Raw genomic sequence first — 20535 nt, 5'->3', positions numbered from 1 at the left:
ACCATCATCACCTCTGAGTTACAGCATCATAGTGATGAAGAGTAGAGCTGGGTCACCATCATCACCTCTGAGTTACAGCTATAGTGATGAACAGTAGAGCTGCATTCACATGCTCTGACTGTCATGAAGACACAACACACACATGTAAATGAAACATGTGAAACATGTTATTCCTGTTTCACACACAGTCACACACTGAGCACAGATAGTGAAGAGATAGAACTGCTGCTGTGTAAAGGGAATACTGCTGCTAACAACAACCTGATGTGTTTAAACCAAATGTTATTGACCTTTTGTTCATATAGCATCAGTGGTGGGCCGTCAGGGCCTGCAAGGCCTTCTCTGCTTCCAGTGCAGCTTGTTTTAAGTAAAGCTTTTATCCAATCAGATTTCACCTCTGTGTCTCTAGGTAAGAAGAGAGGCAGAGGCCTGCAGACTCACAAGTGCATCCATGTGCAGTTTAAGTGAATGGGGATGATATTGTTGATTGTCGTATTCTTCAACCAATGAGATCTTTAGTTTGACATGTTGGGCGTATTCTTTGACGTGTCAGAGCCTGCTAGCTGGCCTACAAGTACGTGATTGGTCAGTGGGCTAGCCTGACATGTTGGGCGGTGACAATCCCAATATCTGCTGCCTCTGTGGAGCGGACCATTTTCAGCCTCAAACCATTAAAACGTATTCAAGAAATACAATGGAAGGCTCGACTGTCTTCACTGGCGTCTATGAATGGAGAAGGACTTCTTACTGGAACTAAAACACACGGATGTACTGAACAACCGTGAGATTAAACTCTTTGTTAACAAAGAAAGGAGGATGGACTCTCGTCTTTAAATAGTGAACAGCAGCTCTGGTAAGTTAAATGCGTTTGTTTGTACATCTGCAGTTGCTTTAAGATGCTTATTTATCTATTTGTACAACTTGTTTTTATGTAGAGGGATTTTTGTTTGGTTTTATATGTGGGCGACTGTGGCTAAGTGGAGAGCAGGGCCGACCTTCAATCAGAGGATCGGCAGTTCGATCCCCGGATCCATTAGTCGCATGTCGATGTGTCCTTGAGCAAGACACTTAACCCCAAAATTGCTCCAGTAGCTGTGCCTACCGTGTAGAAATGTGATAGAATCTGAATTGTAAGTCACTTTGGATAAAAGCGTCTGCTAATTGACTGTAACGCAATAATGTAAGATGTGATAGGAACTATTGTTAGGTCCAATGTAGCTCTGGGGACACATTTAGTCGGTGCACAGCAACAAGAAGACACGTGGGGCCTTTCCCAATACCCAAGTTCACAAGTATGGACTTGTGAACTTTTGGAGTACTTTTTTTCAGAGAACGCAGTACGGACAATTGGAACAGCAGCTAACTTGATGACATCACCACCTCAGCTGGTCTTGCTAATGAGTTTAATCTGGGTTTTTTTTACTGTAAAGTATGTTTACAATCAAACTAAATATGTCAACCCTGCTTTTTTCATTTTCATTTAAAATAAAAAATGATATATATATATATCATTTATCTTATATCTATCTATCTATATATATATACGTATATATATATATATATACGTATATATATATATGGATCAGATCCGGATTGCTGTATGCTTTGCCGTCAATACCATCGGCAAGTTTCTAAAAGACTCGCCGAGATCAGGCAGTTCTAGGCGGGTAACATGAGCGCTGAGCCCCCGGTGCTGGTTTACTGCCGGTCCCGCTAGCAACACCTCACATCTCCGAAATCGTCGGATCAGATTTTTAAATCGGCTGAATCTTGACAAAGCGACCACAGATTTGATGCTTAAACAACTAACTTCTCGCGTAAAACATCCTCAAATTACTTTCTGCGACTTAACAGTAGTGTTTCAACTTCCAGTTGTGATTTCTCCTCCGCCATTGTTTCCTGTTGCTGGTGCAAAATGCATTCTGGGATATTTGGCTGTCCCAAGTACAGACAAGTCACCTCCGATGCATCCTCGGTAAAATGGACGGAGAAAGCCACATCCGGGCATTTGGACCTAGCTTGGCTTGATGTGAACTTTGAATTGGAACAGTACTTGGGCTGAGACTGATGACGTTTCACAACTCCACAAGTACAGAGAAGTACGCATATTGAGAAAGACCCTGATTGGCTGTGACAGTTTCCTCATTTGATTTGTTATTGATAGTTTTTTCTGACTCATTGTGTCGTCATCATTTTTTTATTTACAGTTACAAACTGCTGCAAATACTTTGTGAAAATAAACATTACATCATAAGTAAATAGTTATTTTTGATCAACAGTGAGCTCACAGTTTCACAGGGTTGATCACTTCCTGCATACGACAGGTGATCATCCAGAGAACGAGTTTGAAGGCCGACCTTTGACCCCAAGTCCTGTCACCTGTAAACACACAGTGAGTCAGTGCTACAGGTGAGTCAGTGCTACAGGTGAGTCGATTAAAGCTTACTATCTAAAATCAACAAATAATTTTTAAGAGTGTGTGTGTGTTAGTGAAAGAGGAAAAATAAAAAGGGGGGAGAGACACTCAAAGCAAGGCAGATCCTCACCACCACAGCAAAATACGGAGACTGTTACTCTATCACACAGAAACCAGACTAGCAAACTTAGATTCAGCCAGCCGCCATTCTGATCTTTGAACTGATAAAATAATTACCAACCTCACTCGCAGTGACCGATCTATCACAACACGGTTACAGCAGTATGAAATCCAACAGCAGTTTTTGCACAGCACTGACGGAACTCGGCGGTCCGTGTGCATACACAACATCACGTTATAACAATACAGCAAACTTAAAACAAAACAAGCAAGGTAATAAACACACTATGACCCAATTATGCCCAGACACCAAACTAAGCCTCTTACTGTGAGATGACTTCTTAATGGTCGACGTGGTCCTTCAAATTCTTGGTTCAAACTCTGCACCAGAGCTCCAAATTGCACGGCGATAAACCTCTATTTAACAGAGAGGCTCCTTCGGAAATTATGGGGATTCTTCTTCCTTATGACCGGTAAAATATTGATGTTAACAGGGAGAGAACAGGGCTTAGTCAGGTGGTGCAGGTGAGTCGGTGGTGCAGGTGAGTAAGTGGTAGAGGCGAGTAAGTGGTAGAGGCGAGTAAGTGGTGCAGGTGAGCCGGTGGTGCAGGTGAGTCTCACCTTGAACGTGCCTCCAGCCAGCGGCTGTTGTCTTCTCCCTGATTGGTCGAGGCCCAGACTGGCTGAGGTCACGTAAAGGTCAGAGTAGTCTGGACCTCCAAAACAACACGAGGTTGTCTTCATCACCGGCAGAGAGACCGTCTGCAGCCGCACACCTGAGAGAACACAGGTAATCATCATCAGTTTAGAACAACCACACCATTAACTACCTCGACTTAGTTCTTCAGTTTCATAATGATCCAAAAGTATTTGTTAATTGTTGGAGTCCGTGCAGTTTGTCTGGGTGACTTCCAATCTTCACCTTTTGTGTCTATAAATACAAAATGTTTACAAGGTCTTCATAGACCCTCTTAATCTTTAACATGGACGTGATTGATGCTTTTAACTGTCAAATGTTCAACACAGCACAAAGCCCTCTGTAACTTGACCAGTACAACCACTATAACTAACCAGTAACAGGGTCGATGTTGATGACTCTTCCGCCGTTGTAACAGGCCACCCAGAGACGACCATCAGCATCAACTGTCATCCCGTCAGGAAGCCCCTCCCCCTCCTCCATACGATACACCACACGCCGGTTACCTAGGCGACACACACATCAAACGTGTATCTCTGTGTACTGAAGTATAAATACATACACGTACTACAGTATAAGTACACCGTTACCGATGTGTCCGCTGGTTGAGTCGTAGTCGAAGGCGTCGACAGTCAGAGACAAACTGTCGATGTAGAAAAACGTCTTCTGATCTAAAGACCAGTCCAACCCGTTCGATATGTCCACCTGAGAGACAGACAGGTACAGAGAGACAGACAGGTGACAGTACCTGTTCAGGTGTTTGGTCACAGAGAAACATTTGCATTGTTAAAGTGGACTCACCTGGCTCAGGTTTTTGGTCACGCTGAGGTTAGAGTTCACAGAGAACAGAGACCCTTGTTGTCTCTGAACCTCGGCGGGTCGCTCCTCCTTCCCCATCGTACCTGAGACGCCACACACTGTTACCATGACAAGGTTACCTCAGACAAGTAAACCGACAGATTCCACAGGTAACCAGACTCACCTGCCAGCAGGCGTCCAATCGGATCGACCTTCCCGTCGTTCAGTCGGTTGTTCTTTTTGTCCTCGTCGACCTCCACCAATGATGTCACCATCTGAGTTGACCAATTGACAGCCACGATGCTGCGGCCCACACCTGCAACATAACCACCTGACCTGCGAGGAACCACGAAGCCCACCGTGTCACCTGAGGACCGACAGGACGTGTGAGACAGGTGTCTTTTTTTAAATGTTACATCCTCTAATTGTTTCTGAACGGTTCTCATTGGCTGACCTGTTTCCAAAGACTGGATCTGATTGGTCGATGGACTCCAGCGGTGGATTTTCTGCCCGCCGATGTCGACAAACAGCAGCGTCTGCTCTGACTCCTCCCACACTGGCCCTTCACCAATCAAAGCGCTCGCCTTCACCACGCACTCTACCTTCACCGATGACATCATCAACTGGCTGTCTGGACCAATCATAGAAGGGGATTCACCTCACACACTGTTTCCATTGTCACAGCCCGGCTCAGAGACTGAGACAAACCAGGCAGACAACAAGCTGGCTGCTAAAAGGAAGCAATGTATTCTTTACAAACATAAGTAAACCAATTTAAACACTCAAACATAAACCGAAACAACTGTGTTAAACTGTGTCAAACGCATTAAAACGTCTTCAAGAAATACAACTGGGGAGGCTCGACTTCACTGGCGTCCATGAATGGAGAAGGACTTCTTACCGGAACTAAAACACACGGATGTACTGAACAACCGTGAGATTAAACTCTTTGTTAACAAAGAAAGGAGGATGCACTTTGTCTTTAAATAGTGAACAGCAGCTCTGGTAAGTTAAATGTGTTTGTTTGTACATCTGCAGTAGCTTTAATATGCTTGTTTATATATTATTATTTGTACAACTTGTTTTTATGAAGATTGGATTTTTGTTTGGTTTAATATGTGATAGGAACTATTGTTATGTCCAGTGTTGCTCTCGGGACATATTTAGCCGGTGCCAGTGTTGGCAACTTGGCGAATTTCTCGAATTTCGCGAATTTCTCCCCAAAGCTCACAGGCGGTAACTCGCACAGCAGTCAGAGCGGAGACGCACTCCAGGCATATTCTCTGCAGACAGGTGTTGGCTTCATTTTTACACTGAACAAATAATGACCGTAGCTGTGTTTCAGCTGCAGGACAGCAGTGAAGGCCCAGGTATAACATGCACGGCCCGCCTGCATTTTACCATTCTACCAGATATCCAATTCTGGTAGGCTGCAGTTTCACCATACTCACAAATTCTTAAAAGGGTTAGGGTGCAGCGCAGGAAGCCCTAGGGTGTCTGTGGCTCTCGTCCAATGAGACCCCAGTGTTGAGTTTGGATGAAAAGTCACTTAGACGCGACTTACATCTCCTGGAGCTTGGCGTTATCTTAAACTCAAATCAGGCTATTAACTGCTCTGCAGGCCCTGCAAGCCCCTTTGTTCAGAGCACATGGTGAAATCTCAACACGGTGGTGCAGGCGTGTCGGTGGTGCAGGTGTTGGGACATTGTGGATGTGGTCTCGCCATGTGGTTTGAATAAAGGAATCTGAGTTGGGCCTGCAGAGCAGTCAGCAGCCTGATTTGAGTTAAGATTTCTACCAACCCCCGGTAAACGTTAAATCACACCTACGTGTGACTTTCCATGCAAACTTAATACTGAGGTCTGATTGGATGAGGGCCACAGACTCCACAGAGATTCCCTGTGCTGCAGTTCTGATGTCCCTGAAACCATAAAACTCTGCGTAATCCCCAATCTGAGCCATTCCACGTGATTACTAGCAGCCACACTGAGCACGGCGTATGCCTGCTGTGCCTTACCAGTGACAACGCAATGTAAGAGTAACGTGCGGTCAGCATCCGACCAGTATCTACCCTCAGCTACACACAAAAATTGAGAAAAAAGTAAAAATTTTATGGATATATATACATATACATATATATATACATATACATATATATGTATATATATATACACATATATATATATACATATACATATATATGTATATATATATACATATATATATATATACATATATATAAATAATAATTACACGTTTTAGTAGTATAATGTACCTCACTATTGTGACTACACAGTACCACAGTGTGTTACATAGTATTAAATGTTACGTCAATTAATATTTGATATCTAAAACTAGTACTATGTCACTTTAGTACCACATACTGCGCTACATAATTTATACATTATATAAAGTCCTGCACAATATATTGTAAAAACACTATACTAGCAATTTATGAGTACTAAAAAGTACTACACTATTATACAGTACTCTGTGATGTACTATATAATATACTAGTACTATATGACTCGACAGTACATGTTAGAGTACTACATATAACATGAATAATCTGCATGTTTCTAAGTACTAAGCTAATATATATCATTACACATAGTGTAGTAACATTTTAAGTAATATTTTAGTAGAGTACTACACTGTACTCTACATTTACCACATTAAGATACTACATGTATACATACAACACGGAATAACTGAACATACTACATGTAGTAGGCTACCACTAGATGTCATTGTACTACATAATACCACATGTACAGACAATAAGTACTGCATATGTTTTACAGTACTGTGATACTACCGACACTAGAATATGCAGTAATACTAGGATAAAGAACGTTTTAATACACATTACAATCCATCAAGTCGATAATCAGAGCGTGAGTACTGCATACTATACTGCTCGAACCCTAAAACGTAGTACTTGATACTTTCAACAGGTACTGACTCAGCAGTTCTCTCACCAGACTCTGTTAACATTCCGTCTCTTTTTGTTGCTGCCTTGCTCATCCACACGTCACAAACTACTGCAGTTCAACTGACGTCAGACAATCTTTCGACTTTTCTACATTCGGCTCAAAATCGATCACTTTAGAAACACGTGACAGAGTTCTGACGTCACGTCACTCTTCAGACCGAGTCGTCTTTAAACCGCTGGACTTCAGATACTTTTAAACACACGCAGTACTACTTTAGGACGTGTACTTTGTGTACTAGTACACATTCGAGGAAAAAAGACAACGTACCTGATAACTTACAGTCCGCAGTAACGTTAATTCCTTCTGAAGTATTTTTAAGTAGTAGAACTCTCGGCCGGATCAAAGTACTTTGTTTTGTTACTTTGGATCAGCTCATCTGATGGCTCCGCCCACAAAAAACGGAAGTACTGACTCAGCAAAGTTATGAATGGAACGGTTCCGACCTGATAAAGCATTCTTTCTTATCGATATATTATTCATTTACATGTTAAACTGATTTACAAACATCAGAATATTTCATCTTATTCATTAACATTTCAAACGATATAAACTTCATGTGATCTAATCAGGAAGACCATGAGACCGGCGTGAAAGCTCCAGAGACAACTTTGTATTGAAGATGAAGCTTCAAGTAAAATAAACAAGAAATAAAGCAAACAAATGATAAAAATAATCAGATCCGATTCACATGTTTTACAGTAAACAAGCAGAATATAAACAAACAAAAACAACATTAAATGTAGAAAGTCTGCAGAACAAACATCAGAAAAACATCACATTTCCTGTAGCTTTTCACAATAAAACAACCGCTGGTTCACTGGTGGAGGGCTTTTAATATAAAGCAGCAACAGCAGGAAATGAAACTATACAAGTGTGATACAAATGATCAGTGATCAATAAAATAAGATCGATATGAACAGGAGGGGGGTCTGAGACAGAAACGCAGAAGAAGAAAACATCACCACAGATCAACAACATGATCAGATGTGTCAGTTCTGACATTAAAGCACATGAAGAAGAAACTGGTTCTTAGCTGAAGATCACTATTTGGCAGCAGACCATCAGCTGCCTCTGTTCACCCACTCTGAATGGAGGATCACTTTTTGGCAGTTGAGGGTCTGGCTCGGTTCAACCTGTCAATCAACAGGCGGTCGGAGGCGGAGCATCTGGAGAGGACCGCCCCCATCTCAGATTCATTCTTCCTCTCGATGGCGGCATTCACAGCACCTTCCAGGTCACTGATTGGATGAGAAGAGAGTTACTTGAGTGGTCGGGTCTCACCTGAGTGATGATGTCACCGGTGCTCTGAGTCTTACCTGACGGCCAGGTGAGCTTTGACCCTCTGCTCAGGTGCGACCTTGGAAACGTACTTCTTGGCCTCGTACTTATTGTTACTCTTCATGCACACTTCAACAAAAGCCTGAAGAAGAGTCAATGCTAAGAATCATGGGAAACGTAGTTTTATCTTTTATTTAAAAGGTTACGGCTAAAGGGGGTGGGGCTTACCAGGTAGCCAATAGGAGACTTCTTGCTCTTTGAGAACTTCTCCAACTCCTCCCACTCTTCCTTCTCCGCCAAAGACTTCAGTTTTAACCACCAATACCTGCACAGGTGAGACCAGCAGAGAGAGAAGTAGAGCGAGAGACACAGACAGGTGAGACCGGCAGAGAGACAGACAGGTGAGACCGGCAGAGAGACAGCGAGAGAGACAGACAGGTGAGACCGGCAGAGACACAGAGACAGGTGAGACCAGCAGAGAGGTTTTAGAGCATCTTAGCGCTTCATGCATTACTAGAATAATGACAGAATATCTTTAATAAGCTTTACTCGATCACCATATCAACATATCGTCGTCGTGTGTTCTAGCATCATGAAGCTAAAAGCAGCATCTCACCTTTTGTCAGGTACCCTGAAGTCTTTGTACAGCTGTTCTGCTTGTTTGTGGAGTCCTAAAGCCAGCAGAGCCTCCATGGTCGCCTGGACAAACAGGAAGTGACATCACAGGAAAGGCTGTGACTACATCCTGTCTGGTATCATTTCTTCAAATTAAGAAGTAATAACAAGGTCATTGGCCCAGTCCCAATGTCCCCCCTAAAGCCTCAGACCCTGAACCCTCAAGGACTTACTGAGGTCACCTGGTGAGTGGTTGAGTGTGAGAGACTGTGAGGGCTTGAGATGGTGTAAATATGAACGGGACAGCACTTTGCTGCAACATATTGTTGACGGCTGCGCTGGTCAGGATATGAAAACACTGACAACCCAAACACAGTCAGCCCCCACCTTTGCTGCTCCTCCACCGCAGAGCTCGCTGCTAGAGGCAGGAAACACCGACTACCCAAATATGGTCAGCCCCCACCTTTGCTGCTCTCATACTCAGCAGAGCTCGTCCCCGCTTCAGCGGCCACGCGCTAGAGGCAGGCGCCTCCTACATCCACTTTTAGCGGAGGACTAGAGGAGGATAAGCAGTGACATTTCGCTCTGTCTTCTGTTCAACTTTTGCTCTCTTGCTTAAGCTTTGGACTCCACACTACAATAGGGTTTCCTATTGTAGTGTGATTTCACCCCTCTATACACTTCTCTGAAGGGTTCCTTTGGTAGGAAGTATCTTACATTTCAACATAATACCGTGAAGGGTTCCTTTGCTAGGTATTCTAACACGACTCTCTAGAGCAGGGGTCTCAATCTCCCGGCCCGCGGGCCGAATCCGGCCCGCCACGTCATATTATGTGGCCCGCGAATCCGCCAGCAAAAAAAAATAAAAAATTAATTTTTTAAAGTTAGACTTGATAATAAAAATATCCCCAAAGTCGAAGTTAAGAGATAGAAAGTCATAACTATGATAGAAAGTCAGAATTCTGAGATTGAAAGTCAAAATTATGAAATACTTAAACACAGTCACAGAAGCAGCTCTTTGGCTGGTTACTGTACATTTGAAATGGAAATGTATTGTGAGTACATTGAAGACTACTTTAAACATGTCTTTAAAACACATGAAATACTTCACGTGGGATTGTGCAAACGCACCCTTGAAAGGATTTTAAGCATTGAATAAAGTTATTGTAATAACTTGTGTTTGATATTTGTCTTTGCTATTTTCTTTAATAGTTTGATCTTTGATAGAGTAATGTGGGTTTCTTAACCCTACATTAAAAGGATTTAAGTTATAATAACAAATGTGCTTAAATATATTTTACATTTATATAACTGCATGTACAATATTTTTACACTTGAATAAACAATAATCAAATGCAGAGAGTTATCTAACAATATGTTACAAGTAGTTACATTTACAACCGGCCCTTTGTGGGCGACCATGATGCTGATGTGGCCCGGAGTGAAAATGAGTTTGAGACCCCTGCTCTAGAGGTATTTTCCCTCCGGTAGGAGTCTAAACTATCCATATATTTCCATTGTTTTCACACAAAACGATTCTCTAGAGGGTTTCCTCCGACAGGGATCTTTGTGCCATAACCTGTATATTACGTTCATAAAATAAAACCAACAACCTCTGTAATACGAGGTTGGAAATCCACATAAGAGGGGAGTCCTGTGTTAAAAAGCACTTTGAAGTGCTTGGTCCACGGCATAACAAGGCGCAGAACGCTCCGGGTGGCCCTACTCACTGACGTCCCTGCAGAGAGTGACTCGGAGACTTCAGACTAAAAGACATAACAAGTAAGTGATCACAACCAGGTTGCCATTTGCGTATGGTAGATCCACCGGTCTTGTATACATTAACTATGGTAACAAGATAAGCCCCATTAAATGATTGGGCATATCTTATCCCATAGTGAGAGGACTTCATAAAGCTAAACCTGTCATCCCACTGCTTCACATAACGTAGCACATAACGGAGATACATAGGATTCTAACGTGGGTTATTCAGGGTTACGTTTTATGCTTAAATCTATCTGTAGTAAAGTAATCTTGAAGCTGGAGCTTCCCCAGGCAGTATAGAATGCAAGTAAAAAATATACTTTCAAACACTAGACTGTACGACCACTAAGCCGACCCAGGGAGCTAGTGGCTGGTAGAACAGCATAGCAGGTCGCATCCCACTACAATATCACGTTACCATGAAAACAACAAAAAATATGATGTACAAATGTGTGTATTTATTTTATACTTTGTACTCCCTGATATTAACTCTTCAGGCTCTTTCCTCACAAGATGAGGTCATCTCATATAATCTATTTACTCGTTTTGTCAAAACGGCTTCAATAACAAAATCAAATATTTGATGAATAAATACATAAATATTCTCTGATTTGAAGTTTATTTTTTGTTCCATCTTTAACCCTTGTTAAATGTTTCTCAGTAAATTTAATACTCCAGGCTGAACCGTCCTCTTTGTTTACGTCTCCATGCGTCTACTGGTTACCCCGTGTTTAACGTCACATTACAATGATTTGTGGGCAATTCCCTTATGGAAAGGTTTCATAAAGGGCTCAAAATGTCTGCAAGAGAGCCCTGAAACACTCGATCTGACAGTGGGACATCCCGAAACCCTCACGGACTTAGCGGGAGCGCACCTCAAAGTCCGTGAGTCCATAAGGGGGGGGACGACATTGGGATTGGGTCTTAGAGTCAGTCGAATTAAAATGACCTGAGGCACCTGAGGACCAAGAGAAACTGAACTACTCACACATTCGAGTGGCCCCGCCCCTTCACGTACCAAGACAGTCCAGTAGCCCCGCCCCTTCAAATACCTGTAGAGATTACTGACTATATGATGTTTGCTGGCTTGTATCCCACTGTACTTGTCATCCTCTTGGTGTTATGTCTATGTATTGTCTGTCTTGCAATAAATAAAAAACTAAAAAAAAAAAAACTTTAGAGATACTCCAGTGGCCCCGCCCCTTTAAATACCTGGAGAGAGAGTTCCAGTAGCCCCGCCCCTTTCTCGTCATCAAGTTTGCATTGGAAACGTAGGAGACGCATCTCTTCCTCTGTAGCCTGTAGACAGAATATTTAAAGTTAGAATGTCAATGATGGACTGTTATTAAACTGATCACACCTGTAAACAGAGCATTTGTGTGAGTTTCAGCTTTGAGATTGATAGATAGATAGATAGATAGATAGATATGTGTGTGTGTTTTACCTTTGCAGAAAACTCGTTCTTGGCTTTGTTGTATTCATCCACAGCACTCTGCAGCAGAGACAGACGGTTCTCTAACCTCTGCAGACAGACAGACAGGAATCAGACCTAGATCCAAATCTGAGGTTGTCTTGGTCTGGTTCTTTAGTCCACATCAGAGTAAAACCTGTTGGTACCTTTTCTCTATAACTAGCAGTAACGTAGTAGTTGGCGAGTTCCTGGTGGTCATCATCCTGATTATAAAGGTCCTTCAGAGTTTCTGTTTCCTGCAGTTTACAGAACTAAAACAGAAATACAACATGATCAACACCTACATGATCAATAAAGGACAGAATAATAACAGTGATGATGATGAAGAGCACCTGTCTGTAGAGGCTCAGTGCGACAGGTTGGTTCCTCAGAGTCATGAAGAAGTCTCCTCTGTTCATCTCGTTCTTCAGGTACGTCACCACTGTGTAAACTGGGAACACAGGAAACCATCAAGGTGACGTCATCTACCTGACAGACAGGTGGGCGGGGCTAGCAGACACTCACCTAGGTCAGTGTCTCCACTCTCCACAGCTTTACTGAGAGCCAACTGACTCCTCTTCATCTTCAACAGCAGAGGAACCTGCTCACCTGAGCGAGCCTCGAAGTCCAATAGCTGACATAGAGGTATAAGAAAGACAGTCAGTATGTGTGTGTTTCTATACAGGTAACACACAGGTATATAACTCACACTGTGTGTGTATACAACACTAATCAATACAGGTACAACTTGTTACCTTGATGGCGAGCTCAGTGCGTCCACATTCGTAAGCTTTAGCTGCGATGTGCGAGTAAGAAACACCAGGTGAGTCTCCCACCTTTACACACACGGATCGGGCTATGGCCTCGTCCGATAGGTCCTTCTGCTGCACCTGAAGTCACAGGTGAGTTAGTAATGAGCAGTGTTAATGCAGCCAAACATTCTGAAGCTGAACCAGAGTCAGGTGAGACAGTTGAGTCAGGTGTGACACGTGAGACAGGTGAGTCAGTTTACCTTGCATGAAGCCCAGTGTTTAAGGACTCTGCTGACTCCCTGATAATCTGGAATCTTCAGGTAACGACACATTTCTATCGCTAATGGATAAAACTGTCGATACACCAACCTGGGAGGCAGACAGGTACAGAGACAGACAGGTGAGAGGACGACAGATTACATTACATTCATTTAGCAGACGCTTTTAACCAAAGCGACTTCCAATCCAGATTCTATCACATTTCTACACCGTAGGCACAGCTACAGGAGCAGTTTTGGGGGGTTAAGTGTCTTGCTCAAGGACACATCGACATGCGACTAGCGGAGCCGGGGATTGAACCGCCGATCATCTGATTGAAGGGCAGCCCTGCTCTCCACTTAGCCACAGTCGCCTCCAGATCAAGAGAGATGGACAGGTGAGACAGAAAGATAGGTTGGATGAGCTGATTCACCTGTCGATCAGCACCTGTAGAGTCAGCTGTTTGAATCTGAGGTCAGATGTCAAGGAGCTCGTTACCATATGATTGGCCGGTGGTCAAACATCAGATGATGACATCAGTCACTAACCCCCCCAATCACGACAGATTAAAAGCAGATTTTACACATAAATTAAAAAGGTACACTACATGTCCCATGATGCACTTGAGCGAGAGGATACTGAGTGTGAGTGAGCGGCAGCCCGATGCTGATCTCTCTGACGGCATTCAGCACTCTGAGTTCTCTGCAGGTCGACACAAATGGATCGGGACTGAAGTCTGTGAGGAAGCACTTACCGAAGGACGCTGCCTAGTGGACGAGAGACAGTGTAAGAACAAAAACATGTCCCACCTTAGAACAATGACACAATGTACAGAACCCGGCGGATGTTCTCATGTTCTTACCCTCATCAGGGATTTCTGCGTGTTTGTGTCGTATTCGTGTCCTGCTGCATCAACGCACTGTCGGACTGCTTCTCCCAGCATGCTTTGCTCCTTGATCTCTCTCAGGTACTCATCAGCCTTCTGACTTGACTTCTACACAAAAAAAACAGAAATATTCATCATCAGAGAAACATGCAGTGAGACCGACTTTGTTGTTCTTTCAGACAGAAGGGTTGTTACCTCGTACTCCCTGTGGGCCTCCAGCAGCAGAGCTCCAGGAGCCATGGAGGCGATTTTGAAGATGTCTTGACAGACCAGAGGAACCTCCTGAAGCAGCTCCTGATTGGTCGAGCTGATGATGCGAACTCCGTCCAGCTCTCCGACCAAAACACACTGGTCCTCTATGGGGAACCTGAGGTCAAGGGTCAAGGATCAACCGTCACCTGACCAGACAGAGGGTCTTTAACATAAAACCAGCTTAACGAGTCCAAGGAGAACCCTAACAAGCTTCAGCAGAACAATAACGTGCTCCAGGAGAACCCCAACAAGCTCCAGCAGAACAATAACGAGCTCCAACAGAACAATAACGAGCTCCAGCAGAACAATAACGAGCTCCAACAGAACAATAACGAGCTCCAGGAGAACAATAACAAGCTCCAGGAGAACCCTAACAAGCTCCAGGAGAACCCCAACAAGCTCCAGGAGAACCCCAACAAGCTCCAGGAGAACAATAACAAGCTCCAGGAGAACAATAACGAATACCTGGAGCACCAGGCTGACGTAGTTGGGTTGTGGTTCCAGTCTGAACTGGTTTAAAGGATACTGGATGGTGTCTTGACACACTCCGACCACCATGAGCAGTCTCTCCCACATCAACACCACAGACGGCTGCTGACTCTTTGGTCTGCGACACCTGGACAGGTACAGATAGTGAGACAGGTCAGTATTCAGACAGGTAAACAGTAAGAAGCAGACAAACACAAGGACAGACAGGTAAATAGATGGCCAACAGACAGGTATAGATGTACAAACTAAAACAGGTACATAAGACAGATAACCAGGTTAAATAGGTAAACATAAAAGTAGACAGACAGGTAGACGTACCAGACCATCTGTTTGGGAGGGGTCGACTTCTTAGTGTCGACTTCACTCATTTTGTCCTGCAGACACAGAAGCACCTGTCAACCATTCACACAGACACCGCCGCCTCAGGTCAGATCAAACAGCGAGTTGGAGCAGCTCACCTGGAGATGGGAAGGGCCTGTCCACAGGTGTCCAGAGTCAGTGAAGAGAGCCAGGTATTTATAGCTGAAAGACACAGACATGTGGACGATACTGCCGGCCTGAGGACCGAGACCTGGAGGACACTGAGGACACACGGGTACAAAGACAGGTGAGGTTAGTTACCTGTCTGTCTGTTTACCTGTCTGTAAAACTAAAAGACAATGGCATGTAGACTGAGACCTGGAGGACGTGGAAAACAGACAGGTGAGGTTAGTTGCGTCTGTCCCTTTCTAACTAACTAACTAACTAACTATCTCTCTCACCACCACAGTACAGGACGTGTTATCCAGGATGTAGAGTTCAGGTCCGTTGGACAGGAGGACTTTAGTCTGTCTGTCCTGGTTCAGGACGACCCAGCAGGCCGGTTTCCCCTGTAGACCTACAGACAGACAGACAGACAGACAGTTTAGATTCAGTTCAACACTATAACCCAGATTAAGAGGTGAACAGGTGTGACCTACCTGGGACTTCAGGTAACCTTCTGAGCTTCAGGTCGTCGATGTTCGTCGCCAAGATGAAGCGTGATGAGCCCGTTACTATGGCGACCCCTGTTCCATAAGGAGAGTGGAAAACTTTGGCTTCTAACACCTGACTCTGGACCACTTCCTGTTTACAACAACAACAACAACATCAACATGTTAACACCTGACAGGGTATGTCATATGTTCCTCGTATGTGGCTAACTGAGTTAGCCGGATACTTTTCAGGATATTTATTTACAGACCTTCTGGAGCATACATTGAACACCACACGCCGCAGTCGAGCATTGATGCCTCACAGACTGGATGCAGCCTTGAGCTGTTCTGCGAGTGGTACATTGTTTTACAGTGTCGGCGATGCGGAGAACATGGGGAAAGCCGCTGCATGCCGTGCTGTTCGTACAGTTTATTTGGCGCTTAATAAACTTATGGATGTGTTCATTACATTGGGACATATTGTACTGACTCAGCATTCTGAGTAATGTGTGTGTGTTAGTGTTTACTTGCTCCCATGTCCTCTTGATGGCTGCGTTGCATACATGAGGGTTAAAGCACTCATAATGATATGACAGTGTTATTAGTACACCAGCATATCATTACTGTAGAACATGATGAAGGTGGACTCATGATAAGAACAGAGAGAATCACACACTATTTATCTTCACTGCTTCAGTTGATTGAATGTCTGATGATGAATAATACACACATACACACACTGATCCGCCCACACACAGATTCACACACACATATTCAAACTGCTAGTTCTATATGGTAATCTACACATACATGCATATACACATATATAGTACATGATACATGAGGGCATACAGTACATATATCCTGTTAGTTAGATACTCTTTGCGCTTGTTTTTATTACTTATTCTGAAAGAGTTGAGATCATTATTGTCGCTATAGATCTCATTGGATGATGCATTCATTAAGCCCAACACTTACACATTTAACTTGTCTGAGATATTTTGCGTGCTTCTTGTCTAGCCCTCGCAGCGGTGGAGGTGTTAGATTTTGCCGTGATTATGGTCTTGAATTCCTCATATGCGTTCATGATCATCTCCTGCTCGTCAGCGGAGTAAAAAGAGGCTCTTTCATTGACTTTATTTGACATTGTACTGTTAGAAAATCATGGTTTCGGTGATCGACGCTTCCCCCTTTTGAAGTAGGACGGGCACGCGCAATTATCCTGATCCTGATCGTCTGGTTCCAATTAACGAGACTGTTTGAGAGGATCAGCCTTGGAGAAACCGAGATAGCCTGACTTCAATCATCTCGTTAATTTAGGCTGCTAATAGGACATTTGATCGACTTAGTTGAACCACGTACGAGGAACGGGGCCCTGACTCTGGACCACTTCCTGTTTACAACAACAACAAAAACATGTTAACAACTGACTCTGGACCACTTCCTGTTCACTACAACAACAACAACAACATGTTAACAACTGACTCTGGACCACTTCCTGTTTACAACAACAACAACAACAACATGTTAACAACTGACTCTGGACCACTTCCTGTTTACAACAACAACAAGCACACAACATTAACTCTGACAAACTAACTACATGTTAGTTAACATGTTAACAGACTAGTTAACAGACTGACCTGTCCCATACTGAAGTGTCTCTTGAAGGATCCGAACAGATCGTAGATCAGAACTGATCCGTCCTCCTGAATACACAACAGCTCATCATTAACCGTCCAACCCAAGTGGACCACCGGACCACTCTTCCACTGAAAGAGAGAGACAGACGGGTACAGAGAGAGACAGACGGGTACAGAGAGAGACAGGGAGCTCATTACAGACAACTGACAGTATTATCATAATACAGTGGAATCTAACCACGAACACCACCCAAGCTTTTGGAAAACCCTTCTTATTCGAATAAATTAGTTTGATATTACAGAAATATAGAAAGCAGCATCAAGTTGTACATAATTCTTTATGTACATTAGTACTAAGTTACTGATTAATACCATGCTGTAACACAAACATGGTTCCACCACATGAGAATGTTGGTAGAACCCGAGGAGCGAGGAGAAGATGGAGAACACTTTGTTTTCTAACTGATCTCCTCGATTCCTTTCCTTGCTTCGAGGAGACAATAATAACACTAACAATGAAGAAGGAAGTGATTGGTTCATGAGGACAGGTGTGTGTTTACCGGGAAGCTGGCGATGGAGACTCCAGACGCAGAATAAATCTCTAACTGAGGACGAGAGCTCGGAGAACGTCTGTGAGGTTCTCTGAGGAGAGCTGAGACACAATGGAACATCGACACTTTATGAAAACACTGTTACTCCTTTCATTGTTATCGTTGAATGTTTATAATGAGTGCATTCGTGTTTATGTGTTAGTGTGTGTGTGTCTATACATGTGTGTACCTATTGGACCTCCATAAGGCGCTGCAGACACCAGACAGTATCTGTGTGCGAGTGTGTGTTTGTTACTGTGTGTGTGTATACATATGTGTGTACCTATTGGACCTCCATAAGGAGCTGCAGACACCAGACAGTATCTGTGTGTGAGTGTGTGTTTGTATGTGTGTATACATGTGTGTATACCTATTGGACCTCCATAAGGCGCTGCAGACACCAGACAGTATCTGTGTGTGAGTTTGTATGTGTGTATACCTATTGGACCTCCATAAGGCGTTGCAGACACCAGACAGTATCTGTGTGTGAGTGTGTTTTTGTATGTATGTATACCTATTGGACCTCCATAAGGCGTTGCAGACACCAGACAGTATCTGTGTGTGAGTGTGTGTTTGTATGTATGTATACCTATTGGACCTCCATAAGGCGCTGCAGACACCAGACAGTATCTGTGTGTGAGTGTGTGTTTGTATGTGTGTATACGTGTGTATACCTATTGGACCTCCATAAGGCGCTGCAGACACCAGACAGTCTCTGAGTCCATCCTTCAGGTTCCAGCTCATCTCATAAAGTTCACTTTTACTGAAAACAAACACAAACATAAACATGATGATTAATTATCTCAGCTCATATTAAACTTCTGTTGTTTTTCACCAGACTCCATTTAAAAAGTTCAACATTTAAAGCTGCAGTGTTTCTCAGTGAAGTTTTAAAAACCTTGTTAACGTGACTGAAGGTGGATTCTGAAGCTAAAAGTCTTCTGATTTTTTTTTGTCTTGAAGATAACTCACCTGAGGCTAACAGACAGCTAACAAACAGGCTAACAGACAGCTAACAAACAGGCTAACAGACCGCTAACAAACAGGCTAACAGACCGCTAACAAACAGGCTAACAGAGTCACGTTAGCAGCCCACAGCGAGCTAACGGCTAACATGTAATGACAGCTTATGTACAGCTGCAGTGTGTTGTTAGCTGCAAAGCTAATGCTAACTGCTGTCTAATGTTAGCTGCTAATGCTAACTGCTGTCTGACCAGTAAACCAGAGATAAACTGACCGATAGAAAGCTTCACCCAGCGGGTTCCAGTTGGCTGTGATGAACGACATGTTGTCTTCAGTGTGATCATTCTGTGTTTAACTCAGTCAGGTGATCAGCTGCTGCTTCTTCTTCTTCTTCTAAGGTCCATTAAACAGCATTTTGTTGATGTCGCCTCCTGGTGGCTGCAGATATTTATTGAACTAAAACTGTCTTCATTAATTAATTAAGTTTATGGACTAAAACAAGACTTTATATTTTCTAAATACATTTTCATCTGAACCATATAAATTACATATAAAGTCATCAGTTAAGCAGATCAACTTGATGTAAAACAGCAGCAGACCAACAATAACAGATAAAAATTTAGAAAATAATAAACTACTACTACTATAAAACCAAATAAACCAAATAAAGCACAAAAGACTGTATACAAAGCAAAAACCAAAATGAAACACTCAGTTGACAATAAAGTTTGAAAGTAGCTCTCTGACTTTAGAGTTAAAGTTTGTTCTTCATCCTGAGAACATGTTGGATGCTAATACTAATACCAATAGTCATACTAATACTAATACTTATACTAATACTAATTCTAATACTTATACTAATACTAATACTAATAGCCATACCAATACTAATACTTGTACTAATACTAATACTAATACTTATACTAATACTAATACTTATACTAATACTTATGCTAATACTAACAGTAAAAATAACACTAGTACTACTGCTAATACTTATACAAATACTAACAGTAAAACATTTCATCAGGAGGTTAAACACATCTGGACTGATCTGTTGAATTCCTGACATTCCCAAATACAATTAAAGGAAGAACCCCCCAAACACACACACACACACACACACACACACACACACACACACACATACACACACACACACACACACAGTACAGAGTAACGAGTGTATTGTGTTTGACTTCCTGTTTCCACCTCGTTCTTCTCTGACCTGCTGCTGAACGGTTCTGTGTTCTTGGTTCTAGATAAACATAATAAACATAATAAATATAATATACATAATATATATATCAATGTTGTTGTTAAAGAGTCAGAGTCACATGATTAAATCCTGACAGTCGATATTTATCATCAACACCTGATCACATCAAATACAGGTTCTGTAAATCCTCAAGTCGTCCTCAACAGGTCGGAGTTTAGAGAGAAACCTGAGGATGCTGAGACTTTATGCCTCCTCACTTACTCACATCCTCACTTCCTCACTCCTCCTGTGACCAACTCATCTTCTTCTAACAAACAAACAGTAAAGTGTTTACTTTGAATACTTTAAATGTTTTGTTTCCTTAAAATTCAGGAGGTTTGGTTATGAACGTTGTTT

The 20535-nt window shown here is 42.8% G+C and overlaps 2 protein-coding genes across 11 annotated transcripts in view; both read right to left on the bottom strand.

Moving 5' to 3' along the window:
• Positions 1 to 7717, bottom strand: part of rgn (regucalcin) — a 15331-nt gene extending 7614 nt beyond the window's left edge. For 3 of the 8 annotated variants that reach the window (XR_004213900.1, XR_004213902.1, XR_004213901.1), the window contains exons 1-7: positions 7295 to 7717; positions 4486 to 4662; positions 4216 to 4398; positions 4035 to 4135; positions 3824 to 3938; positions 3608 to 3739; positions 3158 to 3312 (exon numbers count right to left, since the gene is read on the bottom strand). Coding sequence is in view for 3 of the 8 variants with exons in the window: in XM_031878018.1 (XP_031733878.1) it covers positions 2329 to 2379; positions 3158 to 3312; positions 3608 to 3739; positions 3824 to 3938; positions 4035 to 4135; positions 4216 to 4398; positions 4486 to 4651 (903 nt within the window). In the remaining 5 variants the exon portion in view is untranslated. Of the gene's footprint in view, positions 1 to 1565; positions 3000 to 3157; positions 3313 to 3607; positions 3740 to 3823; positions 3939 to 4034; positions 4136 to 4215; positions 4399 to 4485; positions 4663 to 7294 lie in introns of those variants that run through there. The other 5 variants (XR_004213904.1, XM_031878018.1, XM_031878019.1 and 2 more) reach the window with 5 other exon arrangements.
• A 68-nt stretch (positions 7718 to 7785) lies between these two features.
• vps16 (VPS16 core subunit of CORVET and HOPS complexes) lies at positions 7786 to 19519 on the bottom strand. 3 transcript variants are annotated; one of them, XM_031878061.1, is made up of 24 exons: positions 19195 to 19519; positions 18632 to 18720; positions 17928 to 18019; positions 17368 to 17496; positions 15731 to 15875; positions 15533 to 15648; positions 15230 to 15352; positions 15090 to 15145; positions 14809 to 14898; positions 14226 to 14397; positions 14007 to 14138; positions 13784 to 13911; positions 13578 to 13613; positions 13147 to 13255; positions 12890 to 13024; positions 12660 to 12768; positions 12488 to 12585; positions 12302 to 12406; positions 12129 to 12206; positions 11897 to 11983; positions 8922 to 9004; positions 8534 to 8630; positions 8344 to 8447; positions 7786 to 8265 (listed from the first exon to the last, which is right to left on the bottom strand). In XM_031878061.1, the coding sequence occupies exons 1-24, from the start codon at positions 19242 to 19244 to the stop codon at positions 8124 to 8126; spliced, it is 2505 nt and encodes an 834-aa protein (XP_031733921.1). In that variant the 5' UTR covers positions 19245 to 19519; the 3' UTR covers positions 7786 to 8123. The 3 variants fall into 3 exon arrangements, with proteins under 3 accessions (XP_031733921.1, XP_031733923.1, XP_031733922.1); XM_031878063.1 differs by lacking the exon at positions 19195 to 19519 and adding an exon at positions 18148 to 18530 and having other exon boundaries at positions 18596 to 18672; XM_031878062.1 differs by lacking the exons at positions 18632 to 18720; positions 19195 to 19519 and adding an exon at positions 18148 to 18624.
• Positions 19520 to 20535: the final 1016 nt, after the last annotated feature.

The sequence above is a fragment of the Anarrhichthys ocellatus genome, unplaced genomic scaffold, assembly GCF_004355925.1.
Source record: "Anarrhichthys ocellatus isolate YVR2014 unplaced genomic scaffold, GSC_Weel_1.0 scaffold159, whole genome shotgun sequence".
Lineage (NCBI taxonomy): Eukaryota > Metazoa > Chordata > Actinopteri > Perciformes > Anarhichadidae > Anarrhichthys > Anarrhichthys ocellatus.
Note: the sequence above shows the minus strand (reverse complement) of the source record. Positions and strands in the feature narration are given on the sequence as shown.

Excerpts from the sequence above, each read along its gene's own strand:
- vps16 (XM_031878061.1), bottom strand. The coding sequence starts at position 19,244 with ATGTCGTTCATCACAGCCAACTGGAACCCGCTGGGTGAAGCTTTCTAT. Across the intron at positions 14,398-14,808 it reads GTGTGTCAAGACACCATCCA|GTTCCCCATAGAGGACCAGT; the intron begins GTATCCTTTAAA and ends CCTTGACCTCAG. Across the intron at positions 14,139-14,225 it reads AGGCCCACAGGGAGTACGAG|AAGTCAAGTCAGAAGGCTGA; the intron begins GTAACAACCCTT and ends TTTTTTGTGTAG.